Raw genomic sequence first — 23,766 nt, forward strand, 5'->3', positions numbered from 1 at the left:
GAAAAAAGGTAGAGAGGGAGGAAGATGTATCATATGCTTCTTCCACTATAAAACCAAACTAGACCCAATTGGGCAGACAACAAACCCGAGCTAGTTGAAGCCTAAGGCTTCAACTTTCTGTAAACTGACCTGCGGCATCAAGGTCAAAAGCAAGGCTAACATGACATTCAATGGTTAGTATTACCTTCAGCCTGAGCCGACATAGTGATGCCAGATCTAGTCTTGATTCTTTCCTTGAATAGAACTACTTTCTCTCATAGCACCTCAATCGATCATGTTAATCTCCTCTCTTTTTAAGTTATCTTCCCTTGATCCTTATCCATCGGAAAATCCCGTTTTTGGTTTCTCTGCGTCCCTGTGAATTGATCAGCATACAATGTGTACTCTATGAAGGCTCTTGCTCCACAAGTTCAAATTGATATGTCTAGTACTGCTGATAATTACCCCACGCTATCTTCATGTGCTATGCTCGCAAAATGATGATGGGAACAATCACTCATTCGAGTCTCCGATACCCATACGTCTCGGTCTGTGCCGCCAGGCACGTCATCAATTTCCGTGCTTGAGCCGTTCTGACAAAGCGTCTAAAGTAAATGTAAGCGCAATCATTAGCTCATCGGGAAACCGCGCCACAGATGTGAGGCAGAGCAGCAGTTCTTTCCATGGTTAGAAAGTAATATCTACTGACGTGAAAGAAAGACATAATAGCAACTGAATCCTCAGTCTCAGGCTCAGAGGCTGTTAACAAAATTTCTACAATACATATTACGACCTAATATAGGCAAGAGCAATAGTTGGCTGTCGTTCAAAATAATGCCTTTCAGGTCATCACTTGAGAGCAAAGCCTCGACCTCACGCTCAGTCAGATAACCAGCCAGGGCACCAAGCCCTTCGTTCATCAGAGACCCTACCATAGATGCTCATTTTGAGAGAATGCAAGCAGATTTCGATAACTGCATGGCAAATATCAATGACTCCTTAGCAAATATCGATGACCAATACCCTGCACTATTCCAGATTCAGGACACAGTGCAATTATCATTGCTTCAAAGATTGGAAGCCCTCGAGAACTCACTATTTTCAGTTCCCCCGCTTGAGATTGCGACTCCGGCCCCACGTTCACGAGAGCACAGAACTGCAAATATAACTAGGAGTCTGAGCGCGAGTTACAGCTTCGTCTCAATCACCGAAAGCTTCACGAGTAGACCCCAACAAGAAACAGCCACAACACAGCCAAGAATTGCTTCAAGACAAAGCGACGTCGCAAATTGGGCACCTCGTCAACAAGAATCGATATCTCGCTCTAGATCCGTCGCATCGAGCCACAGGCCGCAGTTTCCGTCCCGAACAAGCAACACGACCCAAGAAAGAGCACCACACCGCAACACCGATGAGTCGTTCTATCGAATTGCCCATCGTACACGTCGGGAAATAGAAGGACCTTGTGGAATTTGTCTAGAGGACCTGAAGAGCATCGCATGCAGTGATACGGAAGAGCGTAACGACTTCGACCGCGAGAGTGACGGCGATAGTGATGAAGAGGATGGCCAGTCTCTTGTTTATTGTAAAGCCCAATGTGGAACCAACTTCCATGAATCCTGTTTTCATGAATGGTTAGAGTACGCTGAGCGCCCAACATGCCCAATTTGCCGGATTTGGTGGACGAATTGATACGGCCATTCGCTTTCAAAGATTACTTGTTGCTTTTGATCTTCCTATACATTTATCACTTTGTTAAACCTTCACAGCTAATTGGAGCTCACAATAATTACGAAATCTTGGACCAATCTACATATATATTCCATGATAATGGCCCTTGGTGGCCCCCGGTTTCTCTTTTGCCAGTTCCCGCAACTTCGCGCGCATAACTTTTCAATTTTGTAAAGTCACATGAATTTGTGTCAGCTTTGATAGGAAATAGTGATTACTATGAACGAAATACATATGACTGACTGAATTCCTTGGAATGCTTGGAACAAATGAAACACCTCCAGTAATGTACTTATAAGGTGCCACTTTGTCCAACATAAAGAGGTCAATGTCGGCGGCGGAAAGGACCGACCTAGGGCTTCTTTGAACATACGCCCATGGTCCTTCATCATGATTCCTGCTCATGTTGTCAGCCTACAATCTTTACAAATGGACCTCTGTTCTTCTTACACGGCTACTCCGATAATCCCGACGTCCATGATTTCTGGATGCTGACTTAAGTAGCTTCCAGCTCAGTTGGTGCCACATGATTGCAATTGACTTTGATAAGGTCCTGGTACAACGTCAGCGTTTTTATAAACTAAGCTGGAAAAAGAAATACCCTTTTACGATCCACGATATACCAGTTCCCCATCTCATCAACATACCCGACATCTCCAGTGAAGATCCACCCATCGGAGCTGTGGGATTCTTTCGTAGCCTCTGCATTTCGATAGTATCCAATACTCTGACTTGGGGCTCGTATCCAGATATCCCCAACGGTATTGCGATTAAGAAGTTGCGTAGAATCACTAGGGTCAGTTACCCTGCCTTCAAGATTGGCATGCAACTGCCCAACAGATTCGGATATCGAGGGCGCCGTCCTATCGTGGCCAGTGATAAGTCCGAGCCTAAGACAAATTCCAATGCGTCAAAAATCTCAAACCTGGTCTTCTTCTGAAGTATTCTCTTCTTACTCGGTGAGTCCTCATACTCGCGTCACCCGTCCAATGCCCAATCTCTCCAGTGTGCTTTTCGTCGATTGCGCCAATGGCGCAGCACAAGTCTCTATCCTGTTCATGGAGGTGAAATCTCTTCCAAATAACAGAGGAGTTTCTTTAGCCATTTCGGTAAGCATGGAGCCCCGAATAATTGCATCGGAAACTTTGAATTTCTCCTAAGAATCTAAGATGCTCTGCACATTGGGCTGGCACATTAAATAAACTGGTACACGGAGCTTTGGAAAGATGACATTATAGGAGCGCTGTCCAAGAATGTGATACATTCAAAGCGCACCCAAGATGCGAATAGGATTTATTTTTGTTATGTCGATTTGCGTCGACTATGCCCATTCGGGATGAAGAGATACTCGATGCGCATAAGAAACGGCCGCGGCGATATAGTTGCAGTGAGAAATTTCAACACCCTTGGCCTCCCCAGTTGTTCCAGACGTAAACATAATGACAATAGTGCTGTGATAATCCTGTGATGATTCAACATCGGGATACTTCCATTGCCATTCTTCCGTGGTTGCCATCATCTCCTGCTAGTGAGGAATATTTAGGTATGATTCACCTGTTTTGTCTAAAATATTATCATCGAAAATAAGGATTGCAGGACGGTCCGAAGAGGACCCACATATTCTGTCTGTAGCATGCATAATGTCATATGCCTGCATCTGATTTGTCAAAATCACCACCGGGCTTGTAAATGCAAGCAGTTTTTCCAATTCTGGATATTTGTTGGAAGGCTGACCGGATACAAACACACATCCAGCCATGAAATTGCCCATAAATAGAGCTGAATATGCAACTGAAATGCCGGATAGACATAAGATGCGGTCCTTTGCGCGGACCCCTGTCGTCTGAGGCCCACTGCTACCCGTACAGAAAGGCTACGGTAATCGGCTAGAGACAACAATCGCTCATTTGGACGAAGGGCGTCGATGAGCACTTTTTGTTCGCTGAGGGTTGTATGAGGTGACCCAAAGACAAAGTATGGTATAGAACAGTGAGGAATATGAGCAGTCCATCTGGATTTAAAGCAATGATACCTGCTTGGGAGGGTGGGTCATATCTTGCTGTTCCAAAAGTGGACGACAGAAATTTGGCAATGCCTGAGAATCTCAGCAATTATTTTTCACACAATATGTTTGGCAATTTGATCATCTACTTGAACTGGTTGCCAACCCACTTCTCTGTGGCTGCAGGTTCTTACGGACTCTTTGACCCTCCACAAGTCACGTGTAATATGTATGTGATTCAGCACGTCTGACGTGGCAGAGGGCCACATAGTGACTTTCCTCAGAAATGAAAATACGGGATGGATTTTCTCAAGACCTATGTTAAGACTACTCCCCACCAATATTGGAAAAATGGAAACCTCCAGTCAACTCTACCATGTTGGTATGCAGATAGTCCAAAAACGGCGCAAGACTAATAGTAGTTCAGAATGCACTCGATAGACTCAACCGACTTCGTTCAAATTTTGAGTCGCGAAAAGAAGCGATAGGGATGAAAGATAGAAGTGTTCTTATGCATAGAATGATAGAATGGTGCAAGGATATTGGATATAGGGTAAGGTCCGTCAGCCTGTCCCATCCTAGTAGGTTCTAATCGCTAGATATTTTAGCCAGTCGACTTCAATACTTTCAATGCAATTCATATTGCGGGATCAAAAGGGAAAGGATCGACAGCAGCATTTGTTTTCTCTATCTTATCCGAGTACTTGGGCGACGACTTTCATGCTCATGACAAAGCGCTTGCTCCTATAAAAAGAGTTGGGCTCTATACATCACCACATCTGTGTACTGTGAGGGAACGAATTCGAATTCGAGAATCGCAGACGACAGATTTCTCACAGACTGCTCTTGATGAGGCCAAATTTGCGCGATATTTAATGGATATATGGGATCGGCTAGGACTAGATAACCGACCACCTTCTCAAAGTCCTCCGTTTGCAAAATTTCTCACCTTGCTGGGCTTCCATGTTTTTCTGGAAGAGGAAGTTGACACTGCCATTGTGGAAGTTTGCATTGGTGGACGCTACGACTCGACCAATATCCTCTGCCAGCCCAGTGTCTGTGCCATCACCAATCTGGAGCTTGAGCACACTGATATTCTAGGTAACAAGATTGAGGGAATTGCATGGGCTAAAGGTGGGATTATGAAAGCAGGTGTTCCTGTATTCACGCCACCTCAAGCACCCGAAGCCATGACTGTCCTTGAAGACCTGGCACGAATAGAAGGGGCTGATCTACACGTAATCGGAATACACCCAGATCTTACTGAGATTGAACTCGGTCTTGCAGGAGACTTTCAGCGAATCAATGCTAGTCTGGCTATAGCGATCGCCTCGACACATCTATCTCGCATGGGCTACAAGGGAATACCCGAAATGAAGATAGGAACGCAGTTTCCATTACCGGAAAGGTTTCGCCGCGGCCTTGAAAATGCACGATGGCCTGGACGGTGTGACATACGTGATTGTCTCGGCATTCGCTGGTTGCTTGATGGAGCCCATACCATGGACAGCATGGAAGCTCTGGGACCTTGGGTTGCAAAGCAACTGGCCATTGTGCCACATGCGAGGCGCATTCTAATATTCAACCAACAGACCAAAGATACTGTTACGCTTCTCCGACATCTTTGGCAGGTGTTGTTGTCGGCGATGGATAAAAACCTCAGCCATGAGAAGATGGTCTTTCACCAAGCCATATTTTCCACAAATACCCCTTGGAAGCACAATACGTCTACTAATAATGAGAGAGTCTCCATGACATATTCAGGAATGCCGGTGGATGATCTGAAAATACAAATTGAATTAGCTCGCTGCTGGATCGGAATGGGCGGAGGAAGTCCTGCAGTCACAGTGGTTAGATCGTTCGAGGAAGCAATGCAAAGTGCAGCAAGCGGCTATGGTAACAGTACTTGCAAAGATGAAGGCCATATAAGAGCAGTAGTGCTGATCACTGGAAGCCTTCATCTCGTGGGCAGCGCCATTGAAGTTTTGGATGCAATTTCAGGATGAAGAAATGGCGAATATCAAGGAAGATAATGTAACGAATATATACATTTGAAGACACCAAAACTAGATATGCGCATGTGGCTGCCAGCAGACCAGAAAATGATCATTATTGTTCCCCACATTATATAGTATAGTACTAGAGGCTTTCCGCCGCGCAAAAGCGCGGCGCCTACTTAGGTGTTAGACCTCATCTCCTACTATATCTCCTAATCAGTCTCCTACTATATCTCCTAATCAGTCTCCTACTCAGTCTCCTACTCAGTCTCCTACTCAGTCTCCTACTCAGTCTCCTACTCAGTCTCCTACTTAGCCTCCTAGTCGGTATCCTATCCAGTATTCTACCTTCTTTCATACCATATTAATCCAATGGTCAAGGGTCTCCTTAAATTCATAATTAGCGAAATAGAGAAGAAAGAGAGAGAAAAAGAAGAGAAAAAAAGATGAAATGGAAGAAGAAGGGGGATAGAGGGAAGTCTGGTGGAGTTTTCGAACGTATGTCCAAAAAGTCCGCAGAGTATCCAAGTAATAGAGGGGTAGAAAAGGGTCTCTGGGTAGAACGTAGATTTTGGTCCTGTTACTAGTACTCGTCTTGAAGGTTTGGTGGGAGCAGGTGATGTCATGCGTATATTTTGAGGGCTCACTTCGAGAGTGAATAATAACAGATTGAAGTCAAAGATGAAGGGATAATAATGCACTGAAGGTACGGAGAGCGGAAAGAGAGGAAGCCACGAGTTTGAAGCTCCACTATGAAAACCAAGCTAGTCCCGATTAAGACAAAAACAAACCAGCCAAGACTAGACACCTTGATGCCTGAAGCGTAAGGGTCCTTACTGCTTTCGATTTGGCTGAATGGAATCCGGACCTTTCGCAATTCAGTCCATTTCGACTGTTTTACGGGCTAATTTTGCCACTGCACTGAGCAGCGGCTTTTGGAACAGCAAGCAGGTACCGATAATAAGCAGGCACCGCACGCTAAGTGGATCCTTCAGGCGTAGACAGCTTCACTAGTCAGGTACGAAAGTGTCTTTTCCAGCCGAAGGAGCCGAAAGTTCATCCAAAAAACGTAGATCGGAACCGAGCTTCGAATCTGACTTTCGGAAAGTCGAACTTCAATGAACTAGCGCAGATAAACAAAGCTGAAGATGTAAGTGGCGTGCCTAAAAGTAGAACGGAACAGCGAATTGGGTGCTCGGGAAAAATTTCCGTTTCGACTTGGCAGTTCGAAGGCTAGATCGTGTTCAACCGGACCCGATTGTCAGCCACATCTTACCAAGGGAAATGATCTTTCCAAGTGCTGAACCGAAAATGTATCGAATTAGCGAGTATGCGTCAGGTGGCTGAGACCGATGGGCGAAGCTGATCAAAGAATTGCGATTCGGGGGTTCTTTTTCTTACCAAGTTATGAGATCCCCCGATTGGTGATGAAAGTATCTGAGCTTGAGAGCTGGAGGAACAGTGGGTAAAAATATGAATGTTTCAAAAATGTATACATGGATAGGGTTCGAGCCTCCCCGCCTAAGTCAATTAGATTTATACAAGTACTGATCAATAAGCTCCCTCGCGCACTTGGCCACAGTTTCCGTTGGACGCCTGGAAAACACCGCTGTCGGCTGTGGTGGCCAGGTAAGCATAGCCAATCTCAGAGGAAACCGAGCAAGTCGTTGACTCAACCAAGGTGCAATACCCGTACACGCTGAAATAGCTGTAGACGCAAGTCGAACTTTCTTGACAATTCACACAGCAATCGTAGGGGGTGTCAATTCGAGCAGTAGACAATGTGTAATCAGTAATTGCCCCCATATCAAGACTGTAGATATATTCGCCTTCGAGATCGCCAAAGTCCGAGGACAGGGGAGCACCGGCGATGTTGTTGGTAGCGCAGGCTGCAAAGGAAGATGTAGTAGTCACGGCTGTCACGGTGGTGGTGGCAGTCACGGTATCCGTAACAGCAGGCGCTGTTGAGGTTTCGGTGATGGTGGAGGTGATACTGTAGCTCAGTGTAGTAGAAACGTCGGAGGGAATAACCACTGAGCTGCTGATAATGGTGCTAGTCGCTGTGACAGTGGTGGAAGGTGCAACTGCAGTGGTGGTGAGAGGGGTCTCGGTCACGATTGAGGTTGTGGTGGTCTTGAGGATAACCTTCTCGCGACAGACAACTTCTTGGGGATACTCATAGTCATCAATCCAAGGGGCGCAATCATTCACCAGAGGTACCTCTCGTTTACGATAGGCAGAAGCAGTGGCAAGCGTGTCCGCGATAGGAGTGAAGCCATCCGAAGTGGCAACTGTGGAGGTGCTGGTCAAAGTGACTGAGATGGTCGAAAAGACGGTTGAGGTGATGTCATCAGGGGTGACAGTCAAAGTAGCAGTATCAAACTCGGTCGATGTTGTTGAAAATACATCGGTGGCCGTGGTATCAGTGAAAGTGATTGTGCTGGTCTCATAATCCGTCTCTGTCAGGGTTGAGACCGAGGGAGTCACGGTGACGGTGTCCTGAACGGTAGAGAAGACCACAATGGGAGTTGGGTCGTGGATGCGACGAGTGATGGTTGTTGTAGGTACTGTGCTCTCTGAGGTAGTTCCCAGAATGGTAGTACAGATTGCAGTGTGAATATGAGCTTGACTACTGGCTGGACTGCTGGATAAGAGGGTGCCGGCAGAGGCAGAGCCAAGCAAGGCCGAAATGGTAAAGCGTCCAAGCGACATTTTCATTTAACTGAAAAGAAAATCGGTGCAATTGAAAAGACTTTTGCTTCAAGGTTAATCTAAATACTTTTTCAAAAAGTTATAGTTAGGGGGAAGTTACATCGGCTATTTTAACCTTGGATCAATGTATCCACAACACAACCCCCATAACTGACTCCATTGAGGCGTCGATAGTACAAGTAAATGGGAAGATTCAAAGGGAACTGTCCACTTTCTTGTTATTTTAAAGTTCTTTTTACTTACATTTATTCGGTCTTGTCCGATTCCGAAGGTTTATACATCCCTACCGACGTATGTACAATAGTTTTCCTCTCTCAATTTGCATTCTCACCCATCAGTCATTCTTTATTTGTATTTCTGTTTTTCCTGTCGCTCTTTCAGTAATGGGTCACTTGTTATTTCGAGGATGGGTTATCGCCGCACTGGCGATGCAAACTTTTGCTTTGACGCTTCGCGCTAGATATTTGACTACAACCACCACTGCTGAGCCAGTGTCTATTCAGTCGACTGCTACAACAACCCTCGAAGCATCTGTGACTGCTCAGTCAACTTCGGTTTCCACTGAGACACACCATCCTCATCATAATCATTGGAGTTACACCTCAAGGCAATTGCCCAGTCGCAGTTGAAGCGTTCGCTCTTCTGCCATTCTCTCTTCTAAGGCAACCCCATCATCTTCTGCTATCGTGGTGCCGTCTTCATCAGTGACTCCCATTCCTCATTCAACCCACCACCACCACCACTATCACTGGAGTTATACGTCAAGGCCGTTGCCCACTCGTAGTTGCAGAGTTCGCTCTTCTGCTGTTCCCTCTTCCAAGGCAACCCCTACACCATCTGCTAGTGTAGTGCCATCCTCTACTGTAGTGATTCCTTTGTCTGGCCTTACCAGAGTTTCCACTCCTTTTTTAAAACCATTTTCTACTCCTCTTCACCAGACAACAACCCTGATTTCGGTGCCAGGCTCTCCATCCGAAACAGAGCCCTCTGGAGCGGCACCTACAGAATCTGCTGGGCAGTCGACTACATCCACGATTGTCTCCACTCGCACTGCTACTATCACAGCTTGTCCATCAGCGACCCCTAATTGTCCACCATCCTCCAAGACCACTTTCCTCACAACTGAGACTATTATTGTCTCGACAACGGTCTGTCCACTAGCTGGAACTACTCAGACTGCATCTTCGCCATTAGGAGGCCAATTTTCCGGAACCCCAGAGGGAGCTGAATACACGACTTCGACCATCTTCAGCACCCGCACTGATACTATCACTGCCTGCCCAGCCTCCGTCACAGACTGTCCTGCGAGATCAAAGACAATCTTCCTGACTACCGAGACTATTGCAGTGTCCACAACAGTTTGTTCAGTCGCCGAAGCCACTCAGACCACATCTTCTTCCACTCCGGGAGGCGAAGTTCCCACAAGCTCCGGAACTTGGATTTACCACTTCTACTGTTTGCAGTACCCGTACTGCTACTATCACTGCTTGCCTATCCTCCGTCACTGACTGCCCGGCGCGATTGAAGACAACATTCCTCACCACAGAGACAATTACAGTGTCCACGACAATTTGCCCAATCACTGAGGCTGCGGGTGCTACCCAAACCTCGTCTGCTTCGGAATCCACGATCACAGGTGCTGCTAACCAGGGCACTGGAAATGGAGGCTCCGAGTCAACTATTTCCACTATCTGGAGTACCCGAGTTGCAACTGTCTATGCTTGCCCAGCATCCGTGACTAAGTGTCCTCTCCGCTCCAAGACAAGCTATTTGACTACAGAGACCCCGGCTATAGGAACTACCGCCTATGCAGTATCCGCACAGCCTACTACTCCCGCTGAAGGTGTCACTGCCACCACTTCGATTGTCATCGCGGATTCCCAAGCTACGAACTCCAACTCAGTCACAGCCTTGCCTAAAGTCACCGTTGGGGCTTCATTCGGATCTTCCGGTGAAGCCGGTGCCCAGGATTCAGGCTCCAGCGTTGCTGTGGTATACACTGCTCTCTACACCGTCGAGTCGTGCGGTAATGGTAGTTCCTGTACGGAGTATGTCAACACCGTTGTGATGACACAGACCAACGTCGCTCAAACCACCATTACCTATTCTATCTACAGGCCGGCCTATGGTTCCGGTTTTGGTGGCGTTCCTACTGCTTCTGCCTCGGCTCACGTTGGACCCCAGGGTAGTCAGTCTGGTGCATCGACAGCTGGTGCTTCTAGCACAAGTAGCGCACCGTATGCTGTCTACACTGGTGCTGCGTCTTCGAACCTCCAGTGGTCTATGCTGCTGGTGATCGGTGCAGGGATGGTAATGCTACTAGCGATTTTGGCTTAGGAGACTTTTCAAATTTGTCTCCACCCATGTTCAATTCAATAACGCCCCTTATTCATATATTTTCCGCGTGTATATAATTAATCAGAATGTGACTACTTTCGTTTCAATGACAGATCACGGCGATTAATGGGGAGTGGACAGTAGCCCAATTGTTTCTTATGTAGATCGCATGACCAACTGAGTTGCCCGCGAGGAATATTTTATACTGTTTAGCGGCAATTTGTGTCTCACGGCCTCTATTCATACTACTCGACCTCTCGTATTAGCTGATTTGGCTTTAGTCTTGCAGCTTTTCTAGATGTTCAGGCCAACAATCAATCATGAAACTCCCAAACCCTAGCTTGCCTCCATGCGAGCCCGCATTGTCAAAGAGCCCAAACCGCAACTCAACTCATATTTGTGTGGGAATTTACAGTTTTTAATTCTGATGGCACAATTAAATCCCCTGTGCACAGCATTCATGCCGCTTCGTCAAAATTTGAGGCGATTATTGGGGCACTTCCCGAACGATTGATCTATTGTTTATTGTCATCCCAATCGGGACTAGCTTAGTTTCCATAGTAAGTGATTCGTACAGAGTTATATTTGCATTATATATGAGGTAATTATTGCCACTTTATTACTTCTCTTCGTACAGTCGTTGGATCTATAGCGGACGAATGGCTGAAATAGACCAACGCACTGGGCTGATCCACATCGAAGACCGGAAGGAAATGTGATAACCGCGCAGATACAGGCACGTCTTCATGGCTGTTCACCACGCCCAGGCCCTCCTCTTCAATCTCAATCCATTTTTCTGCGATAGTCGCCACAAATCCACTGTTCCATACTCCTTCCTGAACAGCAGCAGTTCGCAGCACGCGTATAGCACGACGTCGAATATGTGGGTCACGGCACCGCGAGGCAACATTAAACATGGCTGCTATGATGCTGAGATCGAGCGAAAAGGTTTTCTGGGATGAGGAAGGTAACGAAGAGGAAAATTCGACGATAGACTCGCCTAGGATCACCATCTGTTCAAACGCAGAGTAGTACCTATCCCACTGGATGTTTTCGCCGGGATCGAGCTCGCCTTCCGGGCGAAGGGTATCTAGCATGATGAAACACTCAATCTTGCGTAATTGGAGAACAGCAGCACCACGCCGCTCGCGGTCTGTAAGGGAGGCGCTGTGAGCGTCCAAAAATTCGTCTAGACCAGTAGCCCAGTACGCTACAAGGGAGAGGGACGTATCGCGGAGAGCGGAAAATTTCGGGGCAGCAGTTGACTTCCCCTGTCTGCTTAACTCTCGTAGTTCCGCTAGATGCTGTCGGTGGTGATAAGTGTAGACCTCGAGCATTTCGCGCGCATCAGCCAACGAGTGGAATACGACAGGTCGGGAAAGGTCGATGACCAGTTCAGGCCAAAGGTCGATCCCCGCTGTGCTGATTCGGTTGGAAGACTGGAAATGGTTGATTTAGAAAGATTCCCAACGGCGAACAGGGTTATATCGAACAGGGGACCCATACCACACTGCTCTGCGCCTCGAGGCGGGTGAAAAGTCCGCATAATACTTCCACAGAGATATAGGGGTTACGACCCAAATTCAAAGCCGTAGAAGCTCTGAACTTGTTATTTCGAAGCTCTCCAAGAATCTTTAGTCCACCAGTGATATGCGTGATGGCTGAACCGTAGTGGCCTCGCATGGCCTAGAATCTGGTTAGAATGCGGAGATCAAAGACTTAACTCAAAATTACGCACCTCGAAGCAAGCAAAAAGAATACAGGACATTAAACAGACATCAATAGGCTGCGAGTTGCCATGTTGAGGCATTAAACAGCGCATAGCACGCAGGTATTGGTGCAAGGCGAAGGTACTCCGTGAGGAGAATGGACCAGAGCTAAGCGGAGCACCTGGATTGCGCTGAAATTCCTCATGTAGCGAGCCCAAGGCAACCGTGGCATGGCGGATGGCTGGTTCGTGGTGCACGGTCTGCAGCAACAAGCGCTCCCAGAAGGCACACTCGAAATCGCCGGCAAGCTGCGGAGCAGTTTTCAGTAAGAAAAATTGGAACGAGCGTCGCTCCTGATCGCAAAAGAAGAGATCGTGCGATGTGCTGCTCAAAGGCCTACATATAATAGCTCTTGTGAGTTCATTGGATGGCGAGCTTGTCTGGCTAGATGAGAGCGGATTGGCCGACTCTCTGTAGCCATCACAAATGCGGCCGGTTGATGTGCACCGGCGACAAGCAGGATGCTCTTCGCTACATTTAACGCGTCGTTCTGTATATCGTAAGAAATTAAGAAATCCAGAAATCCACACGAATCAGTTTCTCTCACTCCTAGATCGGATCAGCGGGGGAATCTTGTCAGCGTGTGGGGCACATACCTGCATGTCAAACAGCCAGTGCGTGTCTTCGGCCGATACGCCCGTTTTCTGTTTTCGGGACTGACCCGGGGCATTGCTCTAGGGAATGCTGAGGGGCTAAGTGACTAGGAACGACTAGGATGAATCATAATACCGAGCGGCCTCGGGAGGTGGAGAACTTGAAGTTCGGTTACTGTGGGGTCCAAGCGACTTTGTCAGCGATAGCCTCATTTTTTTTTGAACTCGGGGAATTGTAGGTGCTATATTTCAACAACTTCCAGGATTTGAGGCAAAAGCTGAGCTTCAGCCATTTGCAGGGAAGAATCTGCCTACTTGTTCAGATGTTTTCTGTCAGTGTGGCTACCCCCACTTTATCTATCGACCCCGTTCCCCTTCTTTCACTTCGCATTGAATCGCACATTTTCTCCTTCTGTGCTGGAGAGAAGGAGGCTTGACATATAATAACAGCTGCGAAAATACGATGAGGCTATATATTGAAAGATTGGAGAGAACTTATGCACGTTATAGGTGGCTATGTCTTTACTGGACAAGTCAACTGGTTACACAACATGAAGAGCTTAGTTTTTACTGGTATCCACTTGTATTTAGTAGTCTCTAGTAGTGGTAGAATAATTAAAATATTCAGAACGTCTACACACACCTTTGCTCCTGTAGCACCTACCCATGGCAGTCAGCAATGGTTATGACCTCTAGAAGTCTGTAAGACATACCATGTCATCCTCTAGCGATCTCGGCTTGGCATCTATGCCAGTCTTCTTACGTTCCTTGCGGCTTGGAATATCACTTTCTTTACCTGGCATGACGCGACCCGGGTGCTCCACGTTGAGCATGACAAGCGCAATTAGCATGGGCAGCGAGTCAAGGCAATACTGATACGCCTCGTGGAGGGGAATCTTGCTATATAGTCCCTGTGAGTATTCACATAGACGGAAAATAATTCGCATCTTTCTCATTAGCTGGATTCCACCTCAATCGGAAGTTTCCGCTTACCGTGATAAAGGCGAGACACGCGTAGAGAACATAGAGTAGGATCAAGGCCATTTGGGCATCTGACCGTCGCTGGCGAAGAATTTTGACGTGGAAGGCAATTGCATAGACGACGAATACCAAGACGAAGAACTGCTGCACACCCACCCCGGCCATATAGACGTGCAGGCCCATCATCTGCTTGCTATACGTGATATCGTTTCCGGCGGCCGTAGCAGCCCCATAAACCTGAACAATGAAGGCGCTATTTCAAGGCTCTGCTATTAATATAGACGCACTAACAAGAGAAAAGGGGAGTTGACTCATACATTATATCGAGCATGACGAAGAAGAGTCCGACCTGCCACGGGCGCATACGCAGGACGCGCGCGTCGTCCGTGAAATTCCAAACCATTTTGCCCATGACCATATAGACAAATGCATTGGTCCACAGTGGTGCAATAAGGATTAGCACAAACCATCCTGCATAATCACCATAGCTTGCCGGGTTTAGAATGCTTAGCACTCGGAAAATATATGTTATTGTCTGGATGAGGCCGGACATGGCAATAACCCAGCAGTAGGACTTGCGGTGAATAACCGCTTGGATAATGTGAGCAATTGTTGTGAGGGCGAATAAAACGATGAATAAGTAGGAGGCAGCAATGGAGGGACAGAACTCCCACATTGTGTCAGGGGTCGTGAGGGCTATTCAAAGTGAGTTACTTCAATGTTTGTAGTCATAATTGGAATCATCAATTGCTTTACCTTTACATTTTTTCATTGTGATTAAAATGGGAATTATCAAAAAAGCACAATAAGAAGGTTCATTGAGGCATGATAGAAGAAGCGTTGGTTTAAATACCATTTTCTCTTGCTGATAAATATATGTTCTTTACGAGAGTGGGGCTTCATAGATTTCATAGGCGTTTCCCATTGGTTCTCTCGTAGGGACGAACCAATCATGTTGACAACATTGAAACCCACCTAGATCTTACGTCGACACGTAAGGCAGCCCAATTTAGCTACCTCAATGTGTTTCTTCACAGTCAATAGTAACGCTGAAAATATGTAGGTGTGTAAAGATCTCAACACAAGGATTCTGATAAATAGTGGCCTACGGGGTAACCGGATATCACACTTCAGCTCATAGCTCTTTTGTGGCCCTCAAATTGTTTTCGTCAAGCCATTGCTCCAGCAGCTGGACTGGAATAGGGGAGTGATTTACTCATCTGTAAGCTTACATTCTCGGCAAGATCGGATGATGATTGATGCAAAGTATAAAGATGCCAAGAGTACGCGTTATGGGGAACAAAGCAATCAGATGATAGTAACCATGATTGGGTGAGCGGAGCCCTGGAGTGATTGAGACCAGATTATCAGACAAAATAGCCTTCGGTGACTACTTATACCATGTTGGGAAAAGATGATGATCCTAGGCGTCCCTATCAACGGACGGTGTCTCTGTGAGAGGATAGTCGAAGTCCAAGCACTTTGTCGGCTGGATTGTGGATCCGCCTTGTTTATCTCGAAGGGTGCGAAGGTTATTGTGAGTTTTCTCAAACTATCCCTTGGTGATAGGAAAATTTGGAGTTGCATTAAATCCAGCGACAGGACGCTGCATTTTTCATCGGAACCTCGCTCCGCCGTCATGTGTGGCATCAATAATTATATTCTGGGTTCAGAACACTATGACCCATGCATTTTCTTGTGCAAATTGTCTGTCTATTTATCGCATCGAAATTTCTAATCCTATAAATTTCACACGACAGTCATTGATCTCTTTTAAAGAAAGGGTCATTATCATACGTCATTCGTAGAGATTTCGAAAACCAACGTCGTGTTTTATGAATTTCCTCCCTAACGAATCGACAAGGTGGGAATTGCCGATCATGATAGATAAATGTAAGCCAAAGGAAACCTCAAAAGGAGGCGGAGCTTTCATCGTGTACGTTCTGATTCTGCCCCTGGTCACATTCCAAGGTTCCTCTCGATAGCTGCAACTCGAGTTGCCGTTCTATTTCTGTCTTTTCTACTGACCACGGATCCCCTAAAGATGTTAAGTGTATTCGGAAAACATCCCCTGTTTCCCATAGCGCTTTCTCACGAAATACGGCGGTAAATACGCCAATCAGAACAAAAATAGACTCGCACCGGCTCCAACCTCCTGAGCTCATGACAGTGCTTTCCTCCCCCGTGTCTTAATCAAAAGAAGTGTTGTTCAAGTAAGTAGTTTATTAAGACAATCCTATTAAAACTTATTCAATATTCATTCCCAAGAAGAGCTAAGTTTCTGTCGCCATGAGAAGTCAAAAGTCTATTAACAAATTAAATACAGACCACTCGATCCGCCTCAATAATGACATCAAAACATTCTATCAACCAAGCTTGCGGAAGTGACTTTTGCGCAGATCGTGGATTTAACCGAGGAATAGCGACCCGAGATCGATGTTGCCGAACGATCCAGATGTGTCTGGTAAACTCTCTAGGTGTGAAGTGGTGAGCTGCCATTTAAGCATGTCACCGGTGAGAATGGTAGCTCAAAGGGGATATTTATTCTAAAACGTTATTTCAACAATTAACACTAAACCTAGGTAGAAACAACACAATAAGAAAGGCAGACATGGAAAGAAAGCAAGATCTTAGGGCTCTAAGGCTCTATTGCCCCACTTTCTAGGTACCCACTACCTGACGGGCCCCGTCGTGAGCCCGAGAGGCATGCCTATTTTGGATGCTGCACATCATTCCGCAGTCAGAAGGCCAGAAAGCATCCATGGCCAGCACCAGATTTTGAAAGAAAGCTCTACCGGGCCAAATTAATTCTAATCCTAATACTACAATCTATCAATATTGACTCCAAATTGGTTCTAAGAGAAATACGCATAGAAAATATATGACCAAGGCTTTAAGAGTGTGTCAACGCACCTAAGGGAAAATAGCACTAGAGAGGTGTTACGGCAGCTGATCTGCTGTCCAGGGGAAGAAAGGGCTACATAGTAGCGTGGAAACAGAAGAAAGGGACAAGATCTGTATTCCGAGAGGTATGGAGGAGAGAAAGAGAAAGAGAGAGAGAGAGATCTAGCTAAAGACATGCAAGCGCTGACAAACGGAGGGGGTCAGCTGACCCGACCCCATATACTCCAATAGGGTGTTCAAAAATTGGGCGCAACGCATAAATCCAATTTGAGACATTTGCACCTTCTATCACTCGGTTTACTCGATTCCCCCGTTCAGAAGTCTATCAGACGTCGTCGTCGTGATAAAATGTAACCCAGCTTGAAAGAGCATGACTATAGCCTTCATGGTTGCATATTTGTTTCCAGATAAGGACTTATATTGAGATATTACCTACAGCACCAACCTGCATATCGGCTGTGAGCTACACATTCCGACGAGGCTGCGAGGGGTCGATGCCTGTAGATTTGTATTGTATGTTCAAGTCCACGTTCTCCATTCAATGAAACTGCATCTCTAAAAGTCATTACGATTTGAAGCTAAATCTTATCGAAGATCATCTGCACGTAAGAAACGCCCCCAAATTGAAATTTCCTGGCTCTGAAAAAGTCACAATGTCTTTGATCCATAGGATGGCTTCGTCGGAGTTTGTTTTTGATTAGCCTTGTCCCCGATGAGCCGATGAGCCGATATCACGTCAACTCCAAGCATGGAACGGCCAAGTCATCACGGCCCCACGATCGATTTAGACACCATAGAACTATTGGCTTTCAAGGCGCTTGGAACTCAAATTTTGTTTGTTGCTTACCTATTCGCTACCTAGGAGATGCACGGAAATTGGATCGGCGTTCGGCATTCGGGGTCCCGATGCTGTCGGGTAGCAAAAGTACTAAAGCCCTCGCACCTAGACCACGAAGACGGGGCCGAAGCCCGAGTCAGCCTCACGGTTACTTGCATGATGCTGCAGTGAGCTCTCACTGTTTTCACAAATTCCAATTCGACACGATTACTACGTTCTGCTTTCTCATTGTGATTGATTCTTAACATCAACATTATTGTCTCGGTCAAGACTACAAATAAATTTGGAAGCTATGCCATCCAATCGAGCAGCCTGGTTAACAGCCAAATCTGTGCGACCACTAGAAGTCAAAACCGCCCCTTACACATCCCCATCGACCAACGAAATCGTTATCAAGAATGGTGCTATTGCAGTCAACCCGGTAGAATGGTCTAAACAACTCGTTGGAGATATGATGATCTCATGGATCAAATATCCATTCATTCTCGGCAACGATCTCGCCGGTGAGGTCGTGGAAGTTGGCCCGGGGGTGACACGCTTCAAGCCCGGTGATCGCGTCCTGGGTCACGCACTCTCAATGGATCCAACCGTGAACAAGAACTCCGAGGGCGCATTTCAGGAGTACACGGTTGTGCGCGCGAACATGGCATCACCGATTCCGGATGACCTCTCCTATGAGGAAGCCTGTGTCCTACCACTAGGACTGTCAACAGCCGCCTGCGCGTTATTCCAGAAGGATACACTCGCACTCAACTACCCAGATGTAGCGGCTACTGGGACGGGCGATTCAAAGAAGACAGGAAACGAAGCGCTCCTGATCTGGGGTGTATCTAGTAGTGTTGGATGCAATGCTATCCAGCTCGCTGCTGCCGCGGGGTATGATGTCTTTACCACCGCTTCTCCGAAGAATTTCGAATACGTTACTAGTCTGGGAGCTAGCAAGGTATTTAATTACCGTAGTAGTACTGTTATTCCAGACATCATCAGAGCTTTTAATGGGAAGAAACCTGTTGGCGCGATCGCGATCGGTAACGGGTCTACGGAAGCTTGCATTGAGATCCTTTCCAAGACCAATGGATCAAAGTTCGTTGCGCAGGTCAGTTTCCCGTGGCCGGAGAAGACTCCAACTACGGCTTTGGCCCTTTTTGGTGCCATGATGGGACTCATGTGGTGGAACTTGAGCATCTTTTTCAAATCAAAGCTGAAGGGCGTGACGGCGAAATTTGTGTTTGGGAGTACTTTGTACAATAATGAAGTTGGTGGGATAATCTACGATGACTTTTTGCCGGACGCGTTAGTGCAGGGAAGCTTCGTGATGGCTCCTCAGCCTTTGGTGGCCGGGAAGGGATTAGAAATGATCCAGGAGGCTTTGGATTTTCATATGAAGGGGGTCTCCGCGAAGAAAGTGATTGTTTCATTGTAGTTGTTTTTTTCTAATCGTTTCCTTCTTAACGGTGTGATGATTTATTGTTTTCCTTGGAAGCAGGATTTTCATTTACAAAGATAGCATTGGATCATTGAATAAAATCATAAACGCAGAGCCCTTTTAGAGATTACTAAGGCGTCGTCATAGCCTGCTCCTTAGCCCTAGATTTTCTAATATCCTGCCACCCCATTCCCCAAGCACAACAAAATGCTGCAGCTGCAGACCCACAAACCAAATAAAACACATGGTCAACACTCTCGCTATATGCCTTCAGAACATCGGCCAACTGATCCGCGGGAACTACATTCCAAAAGCCCGTCGCACCAGCAGAGATAATTGCACTTGCATTTACCCCTGGTGCGTACTTCGAAATCGCAACGGGGAGACTTTGGCTGAAGTTTGTTTCGGCGAATGTGAGGGAAGTGGCCCCGCCGAAGTTCAACGAAAAGACCAGGATTGCCATGACCACAGATATTTGGGCATGTGGGATAAGGTTTTGGACGGCGACAAAGGGCTATGGCAATGATGAAATATTAGCAATGGATCTCGTAGAGGGTGTGGGATCTGACCATTGCAGCAGCACTGCCTAGGCCAGCACCAGCCAAGATTTGAAATCCCACACGGTTTGCAGTTTCGTATGTTGGTGTAAGCATCGTGAGTAGGCTATATCCGATACTCGCTAATGCGGTTCCCCCAAACACCCATGGAAGGTAAAAGCCAAATCTCTGGACTAATGACTCGACTTGTTAGCAGCATCTTCGGACGGGAGAGAGAGAATCCTTTTGCCCATAATTCCTGACAACATAGCCATGGTGATCTGCAGCAGAATATTGGGGAGATAGTAAACACCACTCATAATAGGTGACGCTCCCTTGACGGCTTGGAAATAAATAGGCAAATAATAAGCTCCACATGTCAAAACACCTGTTATGAAGAACATGGTCAGACAGCTGGACCAGATGATGATTTTTCTTAACATGAAGAGAGGTATCATAGCATTGTCGCCACGATGGTACTCCCAGCCCAGAAAAACGAGAAACGTTATCCCCGCGCCTACGAGTAGGCCAATCACCGTTGCGCTATTCCAGGGATATTCGCTCCCACCGTACTGAAACGCGAGGAAGAACATAATTGCAGCGGGGGCAAATATGAGGAAGCCCAGAATATCGAGTGTAGTAACGATGGTGCGGAGGAGGGTTCGCAAGTCTGGTTTTGCGATCCGGTCTGGTATGTCAAGAGAAGCGAGAAGGGCGAGGACGATTCCACCAATGGGGGGGGGTTCATACAGAAACACCTAAACTCTATCTGTTAGCAAGACCTGGGATAAGATCCAGCTCTAGAAACAGAAGGAAACGAACCAGCGCCAAGTGACTTTTTCAGTAAACGCCCCTCCAATAAGGGGGCCCAGGGCTTGACCCAACTGTCTAACTAGGTGTTGTTAGGTATGATCAGGGGGGAATATTGTGTTGGTTTGCTTACTGGAAATAATCAATCCCATCGCTGCTGGACGTTTATGTTTAGGCAAACAGGCTGAAATCATCGTCAGTCCATCATTCAGCAGTCCTGAGCCACCTAGACCGGCAATGGCGCGTGCTATAATCAAAATTTTGGAGGATTTGGCAATGGCACATAGCTGGGATCCAAGCTCAAATATAAAAAAGAAGGCGAAGAATGTCCACTAGATTCTGGTTAGTGAACAGGTCACCTGCAAGATCTAGAATCCATGCACCTGCTCACCTTGATCTTCAGATGTGTGTATAGCTTGCCGGTCAAAGGTTGCAAAGCAGCACTGCTCATTGCCTTAATAACATTTTCGTATATTCTTGAATGTTGCACTCACCTCGCTAGTTGGTATGCACTTCCATACCAACCTACGTCCAGAAGAGAGTGAAACTCATCCGTGATGTAAGGAACAGCCTGTGTCTTGTTTAGCACTCCATAGCGTTCCAAACCCATTAATGCAGATGCGTACCGTAGCAATAATAGACCGATCAAGCATCATAACAAACTGGACAAGAGTGCCTGAAATTAAAATCGCCCACAACTTGAATCCTGTGATATATTCCTCATCATCCAGATCATCATTTTCTTGCATAGTATCATTGCATGTAGGCTTCTCTGGTTCTGTTCGCTGCATTGTAGTAGAGAGTTTTCCCGTGGGAAGGATTTTTCCTGTTGCCATGGAAAAAACTGGCCACTTCTGCTTAGCAATGTGGTAATGTATTCACGGGTCAAATGTTCAACAGCAATATACATATCAGATGTAATAGTTGGCGCCTTGTTTAGCTTAGGGAATCGGGGTCGGCCCACCGAACACCGATTATAGAAAGGCAACTTTATATCCCGATCCAGAATTACTATTGGAAGTAAAGGTGACAAATAGTATATGACAATGCAGGATCGGCCCTTTGGGATCTTTCAACATTAAACTCATCCATAATTCCATATGTTATTTTACCCTATCCTCATGTGAGCTCATATAATTAACCGCATCGCATAGTTCAAATGTTTCCAATGTTAGAAAGGTAAGAAAAGCTCCACGAACGTTAAAGCTAGAAGTAAAGATCCACCGATTACTCAATCAAATACAGGGATTAACTTCGAAGACCGCAGGCAGTCACACAAAATTCTTTCCGTCGAAAAATAGATCAAAACTATCTCGCCACCAAGCGTCTTCGACAAAAAACGCGTCTAGCTGCGTGCCGCTGTGTACATTCGTTTGACAATTAGGGTCTCTTTGTACGCCTTCTTCACCATCTTCCGCGAGTTTTGCGGCGCACCAGTTTCGAACGGACGTGAAAATTCTGGTCGACTTATCCAGCGGGCCCCCTGTGCACTCTTCACCTTCCGGGGCTTTGGCGAGTTCGATATTGTTGATCAATTTGTCAATCACTTGAAGGACATCGACCGTTGATCGTGCAAGATTCGTATCCCAGGTGGGATCGTTCAGAGTCGAGAGTTTGGACAACACGATGAGGTAGCGAGCTAGCTGTGTGAAGAAGGGAAAAGAGATACCAGCATATTCGATGAGAGGAATTTTGAAGAAGTTTTCAAATGCCTGTTTGACCGTGTTCAGGCATGCGTAGAGACAATCAATTCTTTGAAAGCCAGGACCTGGGATATTCTGTTTGGAGAGTGCAAAGCCGAACATGCTCAATTCTGTGTAATATACTGAAGCCAGGAGTGGTACTGTCTGACTTTTAGGTCATTCTTCTGTGGGAGGAAGGCATTTGGTTATATAGAACTCACTCTCTTGCAGTAGGTGTGGTGAGATTTGTGCCTTAACTTCATTCACCTTCAGTTGGAGAGCGGTCAGGTAAAAGGCCGGTGGAGCTGTGGCTGTAGCTCTTGCGCTCTCTACCTCTCCCGCAATGCGCTGCAGTCTAACTTGGTGTGTAAACATCTCGTCATATGGAGATTCTTGGCTCCGACTTAAGACGTCTAGACATTCTTCCATATACGGCGTCCACTGCATTGTATCGATCTGCTCAAAATACGAAGAAACACTAAGATGGTTAGATAAACACGTATGCAAGGATGGGAAACAAACATTGAGCTCATTACGAAGCACCCTAGAACCGCACGTCTCTCCTCTGAAGATCTGGCCGGGCCCCTTGGCACCAAGCAGTCTCCTCCAACCGGGAGCATGTTGGGGTCATCCGGAAGTGGCTTGTTCAGACGAAGGTCAAATACTAACGACATTGCTAGCTGGGTAAAACGCGACAACCTCGCTGCAGTGCCGTGAAGGAGATGATCATGACCCCAAGCAAGAAAAGTTAATAATCCGAGAAGCAAATCGATATTGACAGCGCCCGAGTTGTTGTCGAGGAAGATCCGTTCTGTCAAGGTTTCCTTAATCCTTTCTCCAAGTTCAATCTTGGTCCGTGTTGAATGGGCAGATGCAGCTATGATACAGAGGAACAAAAAGGGTCTTTCTCGGCGCAGACATTCTGCATCAGTTGAAATATGCAAAAAGGCAAAATATTTGAGTGTGTGGGTACGAAATTTTCTCAAGCAATCTTCTGGCGACAGATCAAAGGTCAGGGGTGAAGTTGCTGACGAGGCTCCACTTGGAGAGGTAGAGAGTGGGGAGATGGCAATGGAGGTAGAGGCAGGTGGGGTAAGATGATCCTGATGGGGGGCATTGTTCGATGGAACTGACCCGCCTAATAAGGAGACATGTTATCAGTGTGTGGAGAATTTGGATCGTGAGTTTCTGCCTATTCATACCCTCCGGTTGATGCGGATACTAGAAAGAGTGCCGGACCCAGACGAAGATGGTTTCGTTATCGACGTCGATGAACCTAACTCTCAAGTGTCCGTGGTCGGATTGGAGGAACGCCCGATAAACTTTGAATGGCAACTCTTGTACGGAGGCGAGTAGCGGCCATGAAGACAGCGTTTCCAAATCACTTAACAAATAGCAGAGAATCATATATACTACAAAGCTAATCTACCCCTTTATCAATTGAGTATACCGCAGACTTTTTGATTGTA

General features: G+C 46.5%; 11 protein-coding genes across 11 annotated transcripts; 3 read left to right on the plus strand and 8 right to left on the minus strand.

Annotated features, from left to right (window-relative positions):
• Window positions 1-1,953: 1,953 nt before the first annotated feature.
• Window positions 1,954-2,189, minus strand: N7520_009174 (4-coumarate-CoA ligase 1; the record flags this gene model as incomplete). Its single annotated transcript, XM_057143108.1, has 2 exons — window positions 1,954-2,107; window positions 2,161-2,189. Coding segments are annotated over 2 exons (183 nt in total), but the record flags the coding sequence as incomplete, so codon positions are not given.
• A 17-nt stretch (window positions 2,190-2,206) lies between these two features.
• On the minus strand, window positions 2,207-2,974 carry N7520_009175 (uncharacterized protein; the record flags this gene model as incomplete). Its single annotated transcript, XM_057143109.1, is given in 5 exon segments — window positions 2,207-2,290; window positions 2,312-2,501; window positions 2,516-2,646; window positions 2,684-2,866; window positions 2,891-2,974. The coding sequence occupies 5 exon segments, from the start codon at window positions 2,972-2,974 to the stop codon at window positions 2,207-2,209; spliced, it is 672 nt and encodes a 223-aa protein (XP_056992397.1).
• A 57-nt stretch (window positions 2,975-3,031) lies between these two features.
• N7520_009176 (4-coumarate-CoA ligase 1) lies at window positions 3,032-3,226 on the minus strand (the record flags this gene model as incomplete). Its single annotated transcript, XM_057143110.1, has 1 exon — window positions 3,032-3,226. The coding sequence occupies one exon, from the start codon at window positions 3,224-3,226 to the stop codon at window positions 3,032-3,034; it is 195 nt and encodes a 64-aa protein (XP_056992398.1).
• A 1,006-nt stretch (window positions 3,227-4,232) lies between these two features.
• On the plus strand, window positions 4,233-5,718 carry N7520_009177 (uncharacterized protein; the record flags this gene model as incomplete). Its single annotated transcript, XM_057143111.1, has 2 exons — window positions 4,233-4,265; window positions 4,321-5,718. The coding sequence occupies 2 exons, from the start codon at window positions 4,233-4,235 to the stop codon at window positions 5,716-5,718; spliced, it is 1,431 nt and encodes a 476-aa protein (XP_056992399.1).
• A 1,542-nt stretch (window positions 5,719-7,260) lies between these two features.
• N7520_009178 (uncharacterized protein) lies at window positions 7,261-8,427 on the minus strand (the record flags this gene model as incomplete). The annotated part of the gene is made up of 1 exon (XM_057143112.1): window positions 7,261-8,427. One exon carries the CDS (start codon window positions 8,425-8,427, stop codon window positions 7,261-7,263), a length of 1,167 nt encoding a protein of 388 aa, XP_056992400.1.
• A 377-nt stretch (window positions 8,428-8,804) lies between these two features.
• N7520_009179 (uncharacterized protein) lies at window positions 8,805-10,758 on the plus strand (the record flags this gene model as incomplete). Its single annotated transcript, XM_057143113.1, has 3 exons — window positions 8,805-8,975; window positions 9,360-9,569; window positions 9,769-10,758. 3 exons carry the CDS (start codon window positions 8,805-8,807, stop codon window positions 10,756-10,758), a joined length of 1,371 nt encoding a protein of 456 aa, XP_056992401.1.
• A 619-nt stretch (window positions 10,759-11,377) lies between these two features.
• On the minus strand, window positions 11,378-13,129 carry N7520_009180 (uncharacterized protein; the record flags this gene model as incomplete). The annotated part of the gene is made up of 6 exons (XM_057143114.1): window positions 11,378-11,404; window positions 11,433-12,197; window positions 12,265-12,444; window positions 12,497-12,820; window positions 12,868-13,017; window positions 13,124-13,129. 6 exons carry the CDS (start codon window positions 13,127-13,129, stop codon window positions 11,378-11,380), a joined length of 1,452 nt encoding a protein of 483 aa, XP_056992402.1.
• A 558-nt stretch (window positions 13,130-13,687) lies between these two features.
• Window positions 13,688-14,777, minus strand: N7520_009181 (RTA1 domain-containing protein; the record flags this gene model as incomplete). The annotated part of the gene is made up of 4 exons (XM_057143115.1): window positions 13,688-13,717; window positions 13,834-14,031; window positions 14,114-14,354; window positions 14,419-14,777. 4 exons carry the CDS (start codon window positions 14,775-14,777, stop codon window positions 13,688-13,690), a joined length of 828 nt encoding a protein of 275 aa, XP_056992403.1.
• Window positions 14,778-18,135: 3,358 nt separating this feature from the next.
• Window positions 18,136-19,266, plus strand: N7520_009182 (zinc-binding alcohol dehydrogenase family protein; the record flags this gene model as incomplete). Its single annotated transcript, XM_057143116.1, has 1 exon — window positions 18,136-19,266. One exon carries the CDS (start codon window positions 18,136-18,138, stop codon window positions 19,264-19,266), a length of 1,131 nt encoding a protein of 376 aa, XP_056992404.1.
• A 133-nt stretch (window positions 19,267-19,399) lies between these two features.
• N7520_009183 (Major facilitator superfamily domain general substrate transporter) lies at window positions 19,400-21,451 on the minus strand (the record flags this gene model as incomplete). The annotated part of the gene is made up of 8 exons (XM_057143117.1): window positions 19,400-19,783; window positions 19,839-19,992; window positions 20,070-20,563; window positions 20,624-20,697; window positions 20,749-20,947; window positions 21,007-21,058; window positions 21,110-21,186; window positions 21,242-21,451. 8 exons carry the CDS (start codon window positions 21,449-21,451, stop codon window positions 19,400-19,402), a joined length of 1,644 nt encoding a protein of 547 aa, XP_056992405.1.
• Window positions 21,452-21,886: 435 nt separating this feature from the next.
• On the minus strand, window positions 21,887-23,433 carry N7520_009184 (uncharacterized protein; the record flags this gene model as incomplete). The annotated part of the gene is given in 4 exon segments (XM_057143118.1): window positions 21,887-22,458; window positions 22,519-22,645; window positions 22,658-22,775; window positions 22,820-23,433. Coding segments are annotated over 4 exon segments (1,431 nt in total), but the record flags the coding sequence as incomplete, so codon positions are not given.
• Between the last annotated feature and the right edge of the window lie 333 nt (window positions 23,434-23,766).

The sequence above is a fragment of the Penicillium odoratum genome (genome assembly GCF_028828045.1).
Source record: "Penicillium odoratum strain IBT 22623 chromosome Unknown utg000006l_segment0_segment0, whole genome shotgun sequence".
In the NCBI taxonomy this organism is placed as follows: Eukaryota; Fungi; Ascomycota; class Eurotiomycetes; order Eurotiales; family Aspergillaceae; genus Penicillium; species Penicillium odoratum.